The following is an 18,912-nucleotide window of genomic DNA, read 5'->3' on the forward strand; positions in this document are numbered from 1 at the left end:
TCAACATATTCAATATCATTCTCTACGGCTTAAATCAACTTAAATTAATAATAGTCCATTATAGTAATATTATCTCTAATATTATTCTCCGATTAAACCGACTAATTTCTCGATCATTAATTTATCCGCCCAACACAACGTATAATTCCAATTACGCCTCTTATAATAATGTCAATAATTCTAACTTCGACTAATTCCAACAAATAATTTCCTTATACCATTTAATTAAATAAATAATTAAATTCCGGGTGTTACAAGTATCATCATCATCCTCCTCACTTATCTCTTCATCACTGGAGCTACTAGACTTATATTCATCCTCACTATCAGCATCCATATCAGCATCCATCTTCTCACCATCACCACCAGCAGCATGATCATCATCACTATCAGCAGACTGCTCAAGACTTTGTATAAGCTGCTCAAGCTTCATCTTCCTATTTTCCAGCTCTTTGCAGGTCTCCTTCAGCTCAGCTATAAGAGAGGCTTTGGTCACAGATTTGCTAGTTTGAGATGTTCCAGCAGATGTTGAGGCATCAATCCTTTGAAGCAGCTTGTAGTGAAAAGTCAAAGCACTTTCCCTTTTGCAGACAGAATCTTTAGCTTTCAAGATGCCAGGGTATTGCTTTAGGATGATTCCACATATTAGGGATGGAAAGGCAATAGGAAGCTTAGTAGCAGAGGTACCTGCATGTCTCATAGTCTGGTCAAAAATATAGGTCCCATAGTCAAACACAGTCTTGGTCCCTATAGCATAAATGAATCTACCTAAACCAACAGCAATGGTAGAGGTGTGATTTGTGGGCACCCAATTGGCAGAACCAATTTTATGCAGCAGAGCATACTTGACAGTCAAGAGACTAGCAGACAGTTTGCTTTTGATGGGCCACTTTTTAACCTTACCCCCAGTGATGGTGTTGCAAACCTCATTATCAGTTACTTCAAGCTCAGGTTGAGCTTCAGCACTTCTACCTAGATAGTGATTTATAGTAGTAGGGGAGAATTCTATGCATTTTCTTCTAACATAAACTTTATGAAAATCATCTGTTCTACCATCAGCACAGTCTTGAGACAAATTAACAATAAACTCCTTCACAAGCATTTCATAACATTTAGAGAATTGAGAAACAGTCTTAATCAAACCTACAGACTTGATGAGCTGCATAACCTCTTGATTTTCCAGAGCATCATTTGCTAATTCTCTTTCTAGGGCCAGCCTTCTTTGATACACAAATTTCCACTGGATTGCATTAGAGGCATAGTGTAGATATATGTTATCCAAAGGAACATCACGAATCTTTGTAGCAGATTTAGTAACAGCAATCTTCTTCTTGGAGGGGATGTCAAGGACATCACTTGGGACATCAGCTTCAGAGTCAGAAATACTTCTTTCCTTCCTCTTCTTCACACTAACTTTGCTTCCAGATTTTGAGGGTCCAGTAGGAACTTTCTTCATCCTTTCTTTAGTAACAGTCTTCAGAGGAGTAACCTGTGGCTTGAGAGAATGTTGCTCACAGACTTGTTTTCCCTTACGAGCCTTGACCCTGTTGGAGATGCTGGAGATGAGGTCATCATCAGCAATATCAATAGGATCATCAAGTTCATCTAGATCCACCACATCATGCACATTAGGGTTTTCATCTTTCTTAGCAGGAACAGCAGGAACCTCTTCATCTTTCTCAGGAGCAAGAGTCTCATAATCTTTGGAATCAGATGCTTCAACATTGATAGCTTCAGATGTTTCAACATCTTTGGCAACAGGGGTCTCATTAACAGATGTCTCAACATCCTTAGTAACAGGAGTCTCATCATTTTTCTCAGCACATGTCTCATCATTATCAACAGTTGTCTTAACATCTTTATCAACAGGTGTCTCATCATCTTGCACACCTTGATCATCATCGGAAGCAGGCATTTGGGCTAGAGGAACAGAAATTCCTTCAACTTTGTGCCCTTCATTCAAGATTCTGGTGACCATATTTGCAATCGCATTATGAACATAGGAAGTGCCCTCTCTACGCTGGACAGAAAAAGTTTCTGGGACAGATCCTCCGGTTGATTTTCTTGCATGCATCTTTCTTGGTTGACTGCGAGCAGAATCGGAAGGAGGAACAGAGTTCAATGGCACAACATCCAGCACAACATGTTGATCGCTCACAACATTTGGTGCCCTAGAGCCTGATGCTGTTTCAGAGATAGGAGAAGATTTCTTTGAGGAAGGACTCTGAGACATGGTGAGAGAAAATGAGAGGCTGGGTAAAGAGTGATGAATGCAGAAACACAGAGAGATAGCGTGAGTGTGGAGGAGAGGTTTTGGAGGAATGAAAACCGTTTGGGTAACTTGTAAAAGGGGGGGAAAGTACACTTTAATGTGTAATGATATCCAAGATTTGGAGAGAGAAATAGTGCTGGCCCCACCCCCAATTAATTGCTATAATCCTTCACAAAGACAAATGCCTAATTTGTTTCTTAGATTTTCAAATTGATTTGTATCTAAGGCTTTTGTAAAAATGTCAGCAGGTTGAAGGTCTGTAGCAACATGTTCCAAGCCAATTATTTTGTCCTCAACAAGATCTCTAATGTAATGGTGTCTAATATCAATATGCTTGGTCCTGCTGTGCTGAATGGGATTCTTTGAAATGTTGATGACACTTAAGTTGTTACAATATAATGTCATGACATCTTGTGTGACATTGTATTCTGTTAACATTTGTTTCATCCAAACAAGTTGAGAACAGCTACTTCCCAAGAAGGAACATCCTCCTGAAGTACTTTTTCTGTCATCAGCACTGCCTGCCCAGTCTCTTAGATAAAGGTGACCAAGTTTTTGGTGCCATAGCTTTGCTTCTTCTTCTTTAGAGCATATAGTAGAATAGCTGGATTCATGAGACACCCACACGTAGCAGTTATTTTTGGATCTGACACCCCTCATTACTACTTCCTTTTCTTCATTACTAACCACACACTCAGCTTTAGTGAAGTTGACTTGGTATCCTTGGTCACAGAGTTGACTGATGCTTATGAGATTGGCAGTCAGGTCTTTGACTAACAAAACACCTTCTAAGTTTGGCACTCCTGAACAATCTAATTTTCCAACTCCTTTGATTTCTCCTTTAGCTCCATCACCAAAGGTTACAAAACTAGTAGAATGACTCTTGATATCAACAAGCAGATTTTCGATTCCAGTCATGTGTCTGGAACATCCACTATCAAAATACCAGTCTTCTTTGGCTGAAACTCTAAGAGATGTATGGGCTATTAGAGCCATACTTTTAGGTTTCCATGGTTGCTTCTGGATGAGCATGATCTGCTTAGGTTTGTAAGAAGGAGCTTGATCTGGATATCCATATAGTCTGAAGCAGAAAGGCTTAATGTGTCCAAATCTTCCACAGTAATGACATCTCCATCTTTGAAACTTTCTCTTCATTTCACCTTTCTCGTGATGTTGAGTCACATGTTTTGACATCGGCTTCGACATCTCAGCTTCAGATTTAGTTCTGCTACTATCTTGGACATATTTCTTTGCACCAACAAATCCTATACCAGACATATCTCTTGAACTTTTTCCAACTTGCAAGATCTCCTCCAACATATCCGTGCCACTGTTCAACATTTTTACTGATTTTGACATCTGATCAAGTTTGGATTGTAACAGGATAATTTCACCATTCAGTTCAGATATAGTTTCATTTAGCTCTTTGTTATCAGCCTCCAACTGGGCTATGTATTTCTTCTGCTTTTCACCTTGTTGACATACTTCAGCACTTCTGATACAGAGCTTTCTGTAGGAGGTTGCCAGTTCTTCAAAGGATAGCTCATCTTCACTAGAGTCTTCATCTGAGTTGCAAACTCCAGTAAGAGCTGTGACATGTTTGGCAGATTCTTCTTCAAAATCACTCTCAGAATCTTCATCAGACCAGGAGACTGTCAATCCTTTCTTTTGTTTCTTGAGATAGGTAGGGCATTCAGCTCTAATATGTCCATACCCTTCACATCCATGACATTGAATCCCTTTACTGTGATTGTATTTTTCTTCTGGTTTATCTCTTCTGCCAGAGTCATAAGATCTACTGATGTCAGATGAGATGTTCTTGACATTAGGTCTTGGCTTCTGATCCATTCTTCTTATAATTTTGTTGAATTGTTTGCCAAGCATAGCTATAGATTCAGATAAATTCTCTTCTCTACTTTCCTCTACTTCCTCTTGAGAGTTGGACACAAAGGCTATGCTCTTGTTCTTCTTTTCAGAATTTTCATTGATTCCCATCTCAAAGGTTTGAAGAGATCCAATTAGCTCTTCTACCTTCATTTGGCTGATGTCCTGTGCCTCTTCTATAGCTGTAACTTTCATATCAAATCTCTTAGGTAGGGATCTAAGAATTTTCCTCACCAACTTTTCATCAGACATTTTTTCTCCCAAAGCTCCTGAGGTATTAGCAATCTCGAGTAAATTCATATGAAAATCCTTAATACTTTCATCATCCCTCATCCTTAGATTTTCAAATTTTGTAGTTAGCAGTTGGAGTCTTGACATCTTCACTTTGGAGGTGCCCTCATGAGTAGTCTTTAGGATATCCCAGACATCTTTGGCTAGTTCACACTGGTGAACCAGTCTGAATATATTTTTGTCAATTCCATTGAATAAAGCATTTAGGGCTTTAGAGTTGCCAAGCGCCAATGCCTCTTCATCTTTGTCCCAATCTTCCTCTGGTTTAAGAGTTTTGTTGCCATCTTTATCAGTAATAACAGGATGTTCCCATCCTTTGTTCACAGCTCTCCATGCTTTGCTGTTTACGGATTTCAGAAAAGCCACCATGAGAGGTTTCCAATAATCATAATTAGAGTCATCCAGAATGGGTGGTCTCATTATAAATCCACCACCTTCTTTGTCCATCGAACCAGAAAATACTTTCCCTAGATCTCACCCAGTAAAAACAGGCAGGGTGCCTGCTCTGATGCCAATTGAAATTCTGGACTCAGACACGCGATGTCTTACAGGATGTCACGACATCACTATCTGAATGTTTTTAACTAAATGAACAAAGTGTAAACAGAAAACAACACAGGAAAATTGTTAACCCAGTTCGGTGCAAACACACCTACATCTGGGGGCTACCAAGCCAGGGAGGAAGTCCACTATAAGCAATATCAATTCAAGGTAATATAACTCAATATTACGCCTTTCACTTAATATCTACCCAATGCAACTTCAATCTAAACAACTTAGACCAGAGATCCTACTCACTCCCCCTCAATCACAGCAGTGATGAAGAACCAACAGACTAATAACATAAGAAGACACTCTTCAAAAAAACACAACTTGATCTTGCTTAAAAGCTTTGATCAAGTACAATAGTACTCTTGCTTAAAAGCTTTGAGTACTTCTACAACTCAAAACAAAAACGCCTAGACCAAGACAATCATCATGATGATTGTTTGGCTTACAAGAAAACTACAACGAGAAAACTAAATCAAAAAGAGCTCTAACAGTTTCTCAACAAAAACCCTGACGGCAACAGCAGCACCTGCACGGATTAAATAGCCTTCAGACAATACAGCAACTGGGCCTTGGATCCACAAAATAGTTTTTGCCCTAATTAAAACAAATCTCCATTACACAAGGAACTCATAATAGTAATCATCCAAGACGTCCTTGAAACAGATCAGAATCCATTATTACCAAATATAGCACATAAGGTCTTATCAGATCATACAATCATAAGTAGTAATAGAAAATAACGAACAGCTGCTAATGTCATGACATCGGCCCTGACATCAGGTAAAGGCCTGCATACTGAAGGACTTCACAACAACATAAAGCATGTCATGACACTGTTTTTGACATGATAGAACCACAATTAGTTTTACCAAAAATTACAGCCAATCAACAACATCTACACTTAAATTTTTCTCTCTTAAGCCTTCTCTTGCTCTTTCTCTTGCCCTAAGCTTCTTTTTCTCTTTTCTCCTAGAAATTGTATTCGTAAAACTAACTCCCCACTATTCTATTTATTCACCCTAAAACAATTCCCTTAATTTCACTTTTATTCTCTTGCCCCTCACTTTTCAAAAAAATTCAATATTATCATTCCTCGTTTATTTTTTATTTTATTTAAATTCCATTCTTATTATTTAATCTTACTAATAATATAATAAAATATAATAATAATATTTTACTCCTATCTTCAGTTTATTTAAATTCATAAAAATACTACTATTTATAATTATTTTAAGATAATTTCTTCACCCACCTCCTAACCTTCTTGCTCACCCCTGGTGAATTTACAACACTACCCCTTGTTTCGGAAGTTCATTTCCGAAAAGGTACTTTTTTTTTGAAAAAAAGGTGTTTTCGGAAATGTATCTCCGAAAACGTGTTTTTTTTAATATAAAATATTGATTTCGGAGATGCATCTCCGAAATAAAGTTACATTTTTAGAAAATGTGGTGTTTCGGAAGTTCATCTCCGAACGCACCCCCCTTGAGGGAATTCGGAAATGAACCTCCGAATTTATGTCTGGACAGAAGAAAAATGAAAAACAACAACGATTCGCTTTATTTAATCGGGTGAATATTACAACGATAATATTACTGAAAATTAAAGTTACATATTGTTGAACACGGGTAGGTGGGGATGAGTCAACGTTTTGATTACGTCGTCCGCCGATCTTTGAAGTTTCGCGTCCAACTCGATCGGGCCTTTCGAAGAAAATCGGTCGAACGTTGTCCACAAAACCGCTAAATCTTTGTCGTTCTTGATCTCAAAAGGTGTGAACTTAATGCCTCCCTCGTCGTTAAGCGATGGCGAGCGGTACTCGAGCTTGACAACCTTTCGATTCTCGGGATAGCGCAAAAGCGTGTTGAGCGACGGTATCAACTCCGCAAACGGCGTGTCGCGCGAGAAGCGAAATTGGAACGGCATCGGGTAGCCGGTTTCAAAGTAGACGAATGCTAGGTGGGGGTAGGTTTGTGTCATTTGTGTTTTGTGGTGTGAAGAGGATGAAGAAGAGTGTGTGGTATTTATAGACTTATTGGAGCATTGATGGCCCAACAAATCTTATCCTGCATCAGGGGACATTTCGGAAATGAACTTCCAAAAATAGGCTCCAGACATGTATATTTCGGAAGTTCATTTCCGAATTATGCAGAAACAGACTTAAATTTTACATTTTGTTGATTGCTTAGTGTGTTGTGTAAATTGAACAAATGGAATTCAAAATAGACATAAATTACACAAAGATGACATAAAACATACTTATATTATATATGTATTGAATCGGTCCGATTTTACATGATAAACAACAATACATAAAAAAATGATCGTTACAAACAAAAACGATCCGGAACGAACTAAAATTCACCGAACCAATCGGTGGATCCTAAGTCCAAAATAGGCACGTTCTTCGACCGTTCTCTATTTTGCTCGCGCTCTTTGCTCATCATTTCTTCAAACTCCGCCATCCTCGAAACGAACGGATCCGGCCAAGTCTCTGCCTCATTTGAACGATGTGTCGTCCATTGACAAGAAGTAGCCGGTATAGGACAACCCGGTTTCAAAAACACTTGAACGAAGTGCCGCGATCATAGATACCCAATGCATATGATGCGGCCCGACGCGTCCAACAGGGGTCGACTATGAAGTGGAAAGAAAGTCTCACTTAGTCCAAACCTCGTCAAATCGATACACACCATATCATACGCACTTGCTATTAGATGACCGATATCGGGGAATGACATCCACTTCGAAACCGGAGTGATACCGGTAAGTGATGGAACAAGTGCATCATGAATTTTTGCAAACTTTTCTTGATTTTCATATAGTCGGCCGTAGATGTCCCGATACGAAGTCAACTCCGCAATGAGTTCCCGTCGGACTAAAGTGTGATTATTTTCCCCTTTACCGAGCAAACCCGCAATGGCCCGATATCCACAATTGTCGTCGCCTCCAACATCAACGATGTTATCGATATATTTGTGCATAATAAGTGGCATCTCATCAATGTAGACAATTGGTGATTTTTTGATCGGCGGTGTGCGAGGTGACTTCGAAATACGGGCTCCTTTTTTACCACTACACTTAGACTTCGGTGTCTCATGAATTTCCGGGAACGATGCATCCACATGTTCAAAATAGGAAGGAGATCGTTTTGTTGACGTGTCATCTTGTGTAATTTTGGACTTTTTCGGTGCACCTTTCGTTTTAACCGGTTGAGATGGCGGTTTCAAATCGGTGGTCTCCGGAAATGCGATCTTTCGTAATTGTTCTTTTATGTGCATTTTTGTTGTGAAGTCCGCTTTAGCAAACTTCTCCATTATCACTTCCAACTCATCGGAGATGGTGATTTTGGAGTCATTTTCTTTCGGCGGGTCAAAATCATCAAAAAATTCAAACCCGTTCGAGATATGTTGTAAATCAATTGGGAGAATAGAATTTGGCCCTTATACCGGTGTTCCATAACCGTCTTGCTCCGACCGAACGATGTTTGAATTTCATTGTGTTGATTTTCAAGCATTTGGTTCACGGTGTCCCATCCGCGACACAAATCTCCCTTGCTATCACCCAACCACCTCTTGAAGACCGCATGTGCGGATTCAACTCGGTTAGTCGTGGTGCAACCAAGATGTCTAACCCGATTTGTCCAAGCGCACACGACTTTTTCTCTAACTTCGTCAAGAATGGTGGATTCGACGTAAGCTGTCAATATGGGCTACCCGGCCCATATGGGCTTCGGGCTTTTTAGGGCCGGGCCCAAAAAACCCATTTTTAAATGGGCTCTAATTTTACTACCCAAGCCCGGCCCTGTCTGGGCTGCGGGCTACCCGGCCCTAAATGGGCTTCGACCCTAAACGGGCCCATTTCTATAAAAAATTAAAATTTTCTCCTTATTTTTGTAAGTAACCATATAATTGCATGCAAGAATATATATATATATATATATATATATATATATATATATATATATATATATATATATATATATATATATATATATATTAAATTTTATATCCAAAATTATAATTTCTAAATAATCCATATAAGTTAATAATTAAAATGTAAAACAACACATTAACTTAATTTAAACTATCCAAAATACATCACAAATTATATAATGTAGCACAAATAATTAAATAACTTGTTCCAACAAATTTTAAGTTATAAATATTCATGACAATTATAATTTTATGATAATTATAACAAGAAAATGTTATAAATTTTTATAATAATTATAATTAGGAAAGGATAAATTTTAATTATATTAAAAATATTTAATTTTTTCGGGCCGGTGGGCTACCCATGACCCATACGGGCCGGCCCATATTTTTTAGGGCCGGGCTAAAAAAGGCCCGGATGTAAATGGGCTCGAAAAATGAGGCCCAGCCCTAAAAATTTTCGGGCCAAATGGGCCGGCCCATGGGCTTCGGCCCATTTTGACAGCTCTAGACGTAATGACAAAAAGTCTTAATGGAACCACACAAAGACCTAAAGTGTACCAATTTCTCGGTATACACCTCTTCGGAGTGTGCATCCAAAATTTCCTTCCATGCCGACATTATCCTTTCAACCACAACACCGGCTTTGATAACTTTACCGTTTTCATCCGGCCTATCTTTTGTCCCAACCGCGGGTTTCAACTTGCTTCTCACGTTGCAAGTTATGTGATACCGGCAAAGTAAAGCGGTAGATGTCGGGAAGACGGTATCGACCGCATTCATCAAAGCATTGTCCCGATCGGTGACAATGACGTTTGGCATAACCTCTTGATCAACTAACAAAGACTTGCAAATTCCCAAGGCCCACGTAAAGTTGTCTTCTTTTTCACACTCCAAAAAAGCAAACCCCACCGAATAAGTCTTGTCCGTCGAGGTCACACCGACGATCTCTAGAAGAGGAAGCCTATACTTGCTTGTCTTGTACGTCGAATCCATGACAAGAACGGTTGGAAATGTGTTGAATAATTTGATACTTTCGGGATGAGTCCAAAAAATATCACGCACCGTAACTTTGTCTTCGGAGGTTCGGAAGCTTGAAACATAATTGTTATCGCCTAGTAGTTTCAAAAGTTGTTGCATTTCCGACCGAGGGCCCATATTCAAAACCTTGAGATTGTGTCGTTCATTGTAAATTTGCTTGATATTTGAAACGCTATCCGGTTTCTTACGCTTCAAATCGGCAAGTATGTTGCGAGGCGCCACTTTGACTATCGTTAGGTCCGATATCACATTCCTCTCTTCGCGGGACAAACGACACGCCATTGGATGCCCATGTAACTTGACATCCAAGGCATGATTATGCATTCCACAAATTACGGTTAACCGCCACAAATCATCAACCCTCCGAGTGGCACGCAACTTAAACTGACACCCGCACTTTCTCGATCCCGTGTCCTCATGTTTTAGCACCCGGTTTGATTGTACATAACTACCACCCCGTTCGCAATTCAAAACAACGAAAGCTTTCCGCCTACTATTTCCGTTGTCCGACCTTAAAATAACAATTCCAAATCCATGTTTGTTAGCTTCCTTCCGAACCCAATCAATCAATTGTTCGCGACTACCAAAGCTCCGATCATTTGTAAAATGTTGCCGAACATCGACTGCATTGATCATAGGAGTAACGTCAATAATCGGATCGTTATTAACGTTGACAATTTCCGAAACTAATACTCCATCGTCTTGCACAATGTTGTCCGGATGCACCATACCTAACAAATGAATAAATTAGCAAAATTGGCCAAAACTGTTTTTTTTTAACTACCAGGGCATATTTCGGAAGTTCATTTCCGAAATATATTAGGTAACATATATTTCGGAAATGAACTTCCGAACCATATCAGTTTTCAGCATAAAATTTATCAATCAATGTAGTGAAATAGGGGATGAAATGAGTGATGTTTACCTGAAATTAATGCTTTCTATGCTCCCTTTAACGTGATTAACGGTTTGAAACTTGATTTTAGGGCGAAAAATGGATGGAGATTGATTGGGTTTTAGAGAGGGGTTTGAGAAGTTTTGGAGAAAAATGATGAAATAGTGAAGGAGGGAAATTTGTATATGCAGCAACAGTTTCGGAAATGAACTTCCGAAAATATGCACGGATTTTGAAATTTTTTTTACTTCGGAAATGCATCTCCGAAAATACCAAAAAATTGGTGTTTTCGGAGATGCATTTCCGAAGTCAACAAAAAATCAAAAAAAAATATAACTTCGGAGATTCATCTCCGAAGCAGGGGTAGTTTTAGTTTTTCGCTGGGGGTGACCCCCATAGGGAGGTGGGTAAAGAAATTTTCTTCTTTTAATAGTTCTTTCAACTCATCTATTCTCCTCTTTTCTCTACACCCCTTATATCATCAAGCAAATATACAGTTACATATAAACATAAAATTAAATCTAGACAAAAATTGGAGTGTTACAATTTAGCATAATATAAGAGTTACAATTTAACAATAGATGAATAATATAAGAGTTACAATTTAGCATAATATAAGAGATAACAATGTATGAATTGTAACGAGGAAAGAACATTAAGCTACCCTAAAAGTCATCAGCTTTTTAAGCTAGTTTTAGAGAGTGAAATACAATTTCATTTAACAAATATATTATGAAGAAGAAAAAATAGTACCAAACATATTTTGTGCAGCATCATTGTAGTAGTTGTTTGCGTAATTAATTTGCTAATTTATTCGATTTAAATAAGGTTGCCACTTCATGCTTTGTCAGTCATACTAATCATAGAATTAACCAAATCCCGACAGCCTAAGTACATACTAAAACGATTATTAGATGTCTTGAAATTGCAAGAGAAAGTGAATAAGCCTTCGGATTTTGAATAATTGAGGATTGAAGAGAATTGATGTAAATGTCACCCATTTTGAATTTTGAATATAATAGAAAAGATATTAAGCCACACCTTTTCAAACAATTTGTTAACCATATTTAATGTTCTTAATATAGTTGAAAATTAATCGAAGTTTAAAAATTGCTATGTGAGAAACTTGTTCTAGAAGAATAGATAGATTATCCAAAAGTTAAAAGTAAGTCAAAACATTTTAATAATTATGATTAAAATCGAGTTTTTTTTGGTACAAGTAGAAAAAGGAAAAGAAAAAAATAAAGAAATACCTAAAAAATAAAGTTTCACTAGTACTAGTATGAGTTAGTAGGAGAGTGATGATTTTTAAAAGAGATTATGCAAAAAGATTGGTCTGGTGCATCATTATTCTTCTTCCTAAGAGTATGTCATTTTTAAACTTGTCGTTCCTTAGAGAAAAACTTTTTAATGTTGAAAAGAATTGTAGCATAATAAATTAATAATGTCAAACATTAATATACTCTAAAATAAGTTTGATAGTAGAGTTGGAGTCAGAATAACACATTCTCAAGTCATACGCAAACCATTATATATCGCCATCAACTCAACATAATGTATTAAATCATCTCAAATTTTCTATCGACTTATTTAAGCGAGTTTTCGTTATTTAATCTTGACTACAAAAATTGTATTTCCTTATTACTTATTAGTTATAGAAATAATCATAAATTACTCAAATTTGATATTATATATTTATTCATATGACAAAGTCTTCCGTGCTAAATATTTAAATCACTTGGTATATAAACCAAAATTATGGTGTACTATTTCCCAACAAAAATACATATATTTTAGTTATGGTGTACAAAATTTTCCCTTAATAAAACCATTCTTATTCAAGAGAAAACTGAAAACAATATATTTCCTAATCTTTGGCGTAGGAATAACAGATGATCAAAATCTTTACAAAAGTAAACTTGAACTTTATGTCTCCAATTTCAGCAACATTAATAGAGTGAATATCCTCCAACAAAATTTTTTTATTCTCGACAAACGTGTATGTCTTGAGCATAACACGATCTTAGCAAAATATAGTGATAGACATTAGGGTCTACCCACCATTCATATGATCAAGCTACAAGTTGATCTTAGTTATCATATCAATAAATTGATCTTCAAACATATTAGCCTAGGAGACATGTTCCTATACTTGTGTATCATATATCCTGGCTTTTCATAGTTGTAATAGATGAACTGAAAACCATCAGTTTCAGTTCTTTAAGGAGGAGGTTGCTGCCTTAGTGCCTTGGAGTTTTGCCACTTTGAGGATAGTCATTCTTGTCTTTGCTAGAGTTGTTTCTTTTATTGTTTGAAACAAACACTTATTCTGTTTTATCATGTTTATGAGGTTCTTCTTTAGTACTGAGGCAAGTTATTAAGTTATCAGACCACTCATTGTTTATTAGTCATTTCTTAAAATGACTAAATTGACAAAAACTATCCCTAAAGAGATTTAACACCACCATACAGGTAAAATACTTTCTACCAAGTCCGTCTGATTTTTTTATGACAATAAATTCAAATGAGTTGGATTTCAAAACTCACCAAAATAAGGCATGTCTCATTGCTTAAAAAGCACTTACATAAAAATATTTATAGAATATTTTCACATATATAGCCGACCACACGGTAGCTGCTTTATGGTATTTTTGTCAAAAAAAAATAGTGTGGCCGCTTCTGTAACATTAGCTGCAAACAGGATTGTTCAATCAATTTTCCATTCCATTGACTTTCTATCCACATTAACAGCAATGGTAAATGACATGATATTACCGAAAAACCAATCTACTACCAACAATATTTGAATGGAAAAACATGTAATACTCTTTAAAAACTGAATAAATATTGTACCGTATAAAATTAAAGTATAACTATCAATTGAAAAATCAGTTTACTCAAGCAGAAGAAAACTAATATTTGCATAATCCACAAATTCAGACAAATGTTGAACTAGCTTCAAAAAATACCACAGTCAAGATCTAGTAACTTCTGCCCCAGTATGACCACCTCTTTGCAGGCTTGCCTGACGCAAAGCACACGGTGCCTATAAAGTCAACCACACAAGGTCTTATTAAGCAACATCATGTCAATTGTGATTAAATACAGAGAATTATTCATGCAGCGGGGTCATTAAAATCAACCATAGTCTATATAGCAGGTTCATACAGCAAACCAAAGCAGCAAGTAGATTTTAAAGGTCAGTTGTACAAGGGTTATATATTTGAACAAGGGTTACACATACCTTCGGGGAGTTCTGGCTGATCAAATGGACTACAGAGTGTCTTTGCTGCTCCTGTCTCACCCTTTGTCCTTGCTTTGACATCCTCTTCCACTTCCTGAAGCATTATAAACCAAAAACAGTTACCAAGTAAACACCAAACCATAGTTTAAAATATAGACCCAGTGGGCAGACATCAAAATATTATGCATAAGGTTATTATGTAATATCTAGTTATAAAAATATGCATTCAACAGTTGGATTGATAACTTGATCTTCAATTTTATTATGAACTTGTGACATTCTTAAAAGTGCAAGATTGAAAGATATTATACAATATAAATTCATTCCGATGGGACCAACATAAATTCAATTGTTCCAATAGTATGCTTTAGTTTATTTTTTGTAACTGGTAATGGAAATACCTTAAACAGGAACCAACAGACAAGCAAGGTGATTAGAATAGCAAGGGTTTACTTACCATTTACCAACTGGTAAGGACAGTTTTGATAGTTTTTTTGGTCTTTGTGATAGTTTTTTGGTATTTGTTTATGACATAAAAATGCATCTTCCCTAGATATATCAAACTGACCTCAATCGGAGAGTGACACAGTTATAGAGGTTTAGACTACAAAAGCAAAATGCCTAAAATAACAAAACTTGGCAAGCACAGTATCATTAAACCTGGATTATTGTAATAATTGTACAAAAAATGAATTAAATTGATATGCACCGTGTAAAGATATTAATATTTTATAGTCACTTAATCATAACAGTTAGATTTCTGGAAGTGTTTAATTGCATCTAAAGTGTCAATTATGAATGGCTGTGTACACCTAAAACTCTTTTACACTAACAGTGCATAGTAAATAATTAAACTGAAAAAATACACAATTCATACCTTCTCATCACACCAAGGAGCTAAGATCATCTTTTTATTATTCAAAGCTTCAATAAACTCCTCCCATGTATGTATGACCTGAATACATTCATCCCGTTTTTGTTTTGCAACATCAAACAGATTTTGTTGAATATTATCAAGCAACTTTTTTATTTCCTCAACCAAATCAGCATTAGCAATGTCAATCTTTGCTCCACTATCACGTCGAACAGCACGAACCTGTGCAAAATTGAGTAGATTAATTTGGTGTTTCATTTTGTTGAATAATACAGTAGAAGCAAAATGGCATTTTGGCAAATTAGTGCAAAAGGCCAGCAATAATCACCTGCTTATTTGCCAAGTCCTTTGGCCCAATTTCAATCCTAAGAGGAACACCTTTCATTTCCCACTGAGAATACTTCCATCCAGGAGAATAGTTATCTCTAACATCTGACTCCGCGCGAATTCCTGCTTCCAACAACGCATCCACAGTTGCAGAACAGGCATCAAGGATTCCTTGAGTATCAGCATCTTTGTAAGGCACAGGAATCACAATGACTTGAACTGATGATACTTTAGGAGGCATCACCAATCCTTTGTCATCGCCGTGAACCATCACCATCACTCCAATCTGTTAAAAAGCAGAAAGAAACACCAATGCAATCATATGTAAACAAATTTTCCAAGGCATGTATGATGTTTATTGAAGAAATTAGAGCTTACCGTTCGAGTACTATAGGCCCATGAGTTCTGCCAGACCATTGCTCTCTCTCCCTTCTCATTTTCATAGTTTATCTCAAACATTTTAGCAAAATTTTGTCCCAAACAATGAGAAGTTGCACCTTGTATGCCACGGCCAGTGTTAGGAATAAATGCCTAGGAAGATTGAACATCAAAATTATATAAAGTTTCTAAGTGTTAATGATCCAGACAACTTATCCACATTAGCATAAGAATGTCAAAGACACACACCTCAACACTGGTAGTGTAAAGGCCTCCCGCAAACTTTTCAAGCTCACTTTTCTTACCCTTTACGACAGGAACTGCCAAATACTCTTCGTATATACGCCTATATAATTCCAAAATCTCAAGAACCTGAAACCATTATAGTTTTAGAACATTGTAGAAATTGAACATTCAAAAGATAGGAAATCTGTGAGTGTGGATGAAAAAATGAACATGTAGTATCAGCAAAATGTATGCACATGAGGCAATAGGATGTTAATAGCTAATTTAAGCATTACAAAACCACAAAAGAATATAACTTCCTAAAATAACTATTTGATGGAATACCTCGGTATCTGCTTCCTCCTTTGTCGCAAATGCAGTGTGTCCTTCTTGCCAAAGAAACTCACGACTCCTGCAATCAAAATCAAAAACTGTATAAGCACCTGAAATGGACTATAAACAAGTTCCATATGAAATAAATGTGCGTGATAAAAACAATATCCGAAACATCTTAATAATAGCAGTTTTGCATGGCTGCTCCACTATGGCAAATTCACCATAATCATCACAAGATGATTCATAAAGAGAGTATGCAGAATTTAAGGCATATGTACACACACAATGATGAATATTAAAATTAAGAATTAAGCCTTCAATTGTTACTGTAAACAGGAACCAAAAAAAAAAAACTGCTATAACAGAGAAAGGAAAGCATGGTGAAAGAAAAAAAATAGTGCCTGATGAATGGTGTAGGATTGCTGAACTCCCATCTAACAACGTTGCACCACTGATTAAGTTTCAAAGGCAAGTCACGATGTCCCCTTATCCACTTAGAGTAGTAGGGATACATAACAGTTTCACTAGTTGGACGAATAGCAATGGGAATCTCTAAATCAGATTTTCCAGATTTTGTCACCCAAGCAACCTGGTTAAAGTATATAAAGGGAAAAACATGCAATCAGAAAATTACAAAGTCTATTAACACATAAGATAGTTGCAGCAATAAGGCACAAAAATCAAAATAGCGCGGTTTCTCAGTACACTAGATCATCGAGCAAAGCATGTTCCTTAAAGAGACTAGTTCCATAGATAGAACAAATATTTTTCAAGAGCAAACTAAGAATGTTCCCTATTTCAAAAAACACATAACCAAACTCATTGGACAATCTATATTTAAATAACAATCACCTCTGGAGCAAAACCCTCAATATGGTCCTTCTCCTTTTCCAAAACAGTAGAAGAAACAAACACAGGGAAGTAGCAATTCTTGATCTTCATTTTCTTTATTTCTGGATCAAAAAATGCCTGCAAATTTGATTCAAAATTAAATACAAAAAATCAAATAAGACCTACTAAACCCTTAACAGAAAGAACTATATAATTTCTATATCCATATCTGTGAAGCTTAGCATACATCAACAACACAAAAAACTTCATTATAAAAAAAAACACATTATAGATAATTGCATACCGAAATTGAACTAAAACTCTAAAACAATAAGAATTATCAAGAAACAAACCTGCAAAATCTCCCAAATAGCCATTGACCAAGGTCTGAGAATATAGCAACCAGAAATATCATAATACTCAATCATTTCCCCATTAACAACAACCTGAAAGATCAATTCAATCAAAAGTCAAACACATCATGCAAATCAATCAACCAGATCGAGATAAACAACTTTGACCAAAACCAAATCAGGTCAAACCAAAAACAAACAATTTCCAACTCAATTGATTACCTCAGAATACCACTCTCCGAAATTCTCAGCCTTCCGATAAGTAAGACCTAATCCAGTCTCTTTCTTCACTTCCTTCTTCTTTCCACCTACAAACCTTCACCGTTAAATTAAACCGTAAAACAACAACAACGTGAAGGAGCATCGTTAATGTGAAATTACCGGGTTGATGTTTTGCGGCGGTTTGCTGCTTCTTTTCGCCGGATTGCTTTTTCTCGCCGGCGGCTTTCTTTTTCTCGCCGGATTGTTGTTGCCTTTTGTCGTCGGTTCCCGCCATTGTGAACGACGACCACCTGATACGGTTGGAGAGAAGGCGGGGGAGAAGGGAGCGTGCAAGAGCGATTGTGGCGTAAGAGGGGACTGTGTTTATCGCTAGGGTTTTTGCTTCAGATTAAATTGCCAACTTGTCTTGATGTATAGTTGTCTTTTTTTTTTTTTAAGTATTTGTGTCAGTCTTGTAGGTTCTTACTCTCTAGCACTCGTCTCAAATCTCAATTACTTTTTATAATAATGCTATTATTATTATTGGTCACATACTCACACTTACAAATAAATAGTCTCTCGTAAAATTTATGCTACGAATTATTTATTTTTATTTTTTAATAGTAGTATCTTTTAATTAATACAATTATAAATATTTTATTTACTTTATATATTTATGATCATAAATTGATAAAATAAATCGGACCTACCAATAATTACTTTTAAAAAAATTTAATAATTCTAACAAATCCGATTCGTTTGACTCTCATTTTTTGCGAGAGGATTTTGTCCATGTATTTTTTTTTTAAAACTTTATTTTTACTTAGATTAGAATTTAGCAGTGCATTAAGAACAAGGCAAGTCCACTAATTTTTTTCTTTATTAATAAAATGTTAAAAATAAAAGAAAATCGAACATAGCATTTTGAAAGAAAAAGAAAATATAAAAGATGAATATATACAAAAATAAGTAGCTAAAAAGGAAAATAGACAAGTTAAAATATTTTGGTGATTTTTTGATATGAAAATAAAAATAAAGTCTAAATTTAAAATAAAAGCATGTTTTTGTATTTTTGTGATATCATATATATGTTTTGAAAGTTAACAAATAGGGCCTAACATTTGAAGATTCTCTCATTTTAAACCTTCGTCAGATCCAGTCATCCAAAATGCTTACGTGGCATGTATTTTTTTGATTTTTTTAATTGTTTCCAGTCATCCAAAATGCTTACGTGGCATGTATTTTTTTGATTTTTTTAATTGTTTCTAATGACGTG

The 18,912-nt window shown here is 36.2% G+C and overlaps 1 protein-coding gene across 1 annotated transcript; it reads right to left on the reverse strand.

The window, feature by feature from the left end:
- Positions 1–13,669: 13,669 nt before the first annotated feature.
- Positions 13,670–18,123, reverse strand: LOC131622691 (proline--tRNA ligase, cytoplasmic-like). The gene is made up of 12 exons (XM_058893732.1): positions 17,817–18,123; positions 17,658–17,743; positions 17,436–17,528; positions 17,104–17,220; positions 16,653–16,840; positions 16,261–16,327; positions 15,940–16,062; positions 15,691–15,843; positions 15,314–15,598; positions 14,989–15,207; positions 14,112–14,205; positions 13,670–13,913 (listed from the first exon to the last, which is right to left on the reverse strand). The coding sequence occupies exons 1-12, from the start codon at positions 17,929–17,931 to the stop codon at positions 13,849–13,851; spliced, it is 1,605 nt and encodes a 534-aa protein (XP_058749715.1). The 5' UTR covers positions 17,932–18,123; the 3' UTR covers positions 13,670–13,848.
- Between the last annotated feature and the right edge of the window lie 789 nt (positions 18,124–18,912).

Source organism: Vicia villosa, unplaced genomic scaffold (genome assembly GCF_029867415.1).
Source record: "Vicia villosa cultivar HV-30 ecotype Madison, WI unplaced genomic scaffold, Vvil1.0 ctg.000037F_1_1_3, whole genome shotgun sequence".
NCBI classification, from domain to species: domain Eukaryota; kingdom Viridiplantae; phylum Streptophyta; class Magnoliopsida; order Fabales; family Fabaceae; genus Vicia; species Vicia villosa.

Bases quoted from the DNA above. Each gene is read 5' to 3' on its own strand.
- LOC131622691 (XM_058893732.1), bottom strand. From the start codon at position 17,931: ATGGCGGGAACCGACGACAAAAGGCAACAACAATCCGGCGAGAAAAAG. The intron at 15,844-15,939 runs GTGTGTGTCTTT...CAATCTTCCTAG, and splicing joins TTTACACTACCAGTGTTGAG to GCATTTATTCCTAACACTGG. The intron at 15,208-15,313 runs GTGATTATTGCT...AATTTTGCACAG, and splicing joins AGGACTTGGCAAATAAGCAG to GTTCGTGCTGTTCGACGTGA.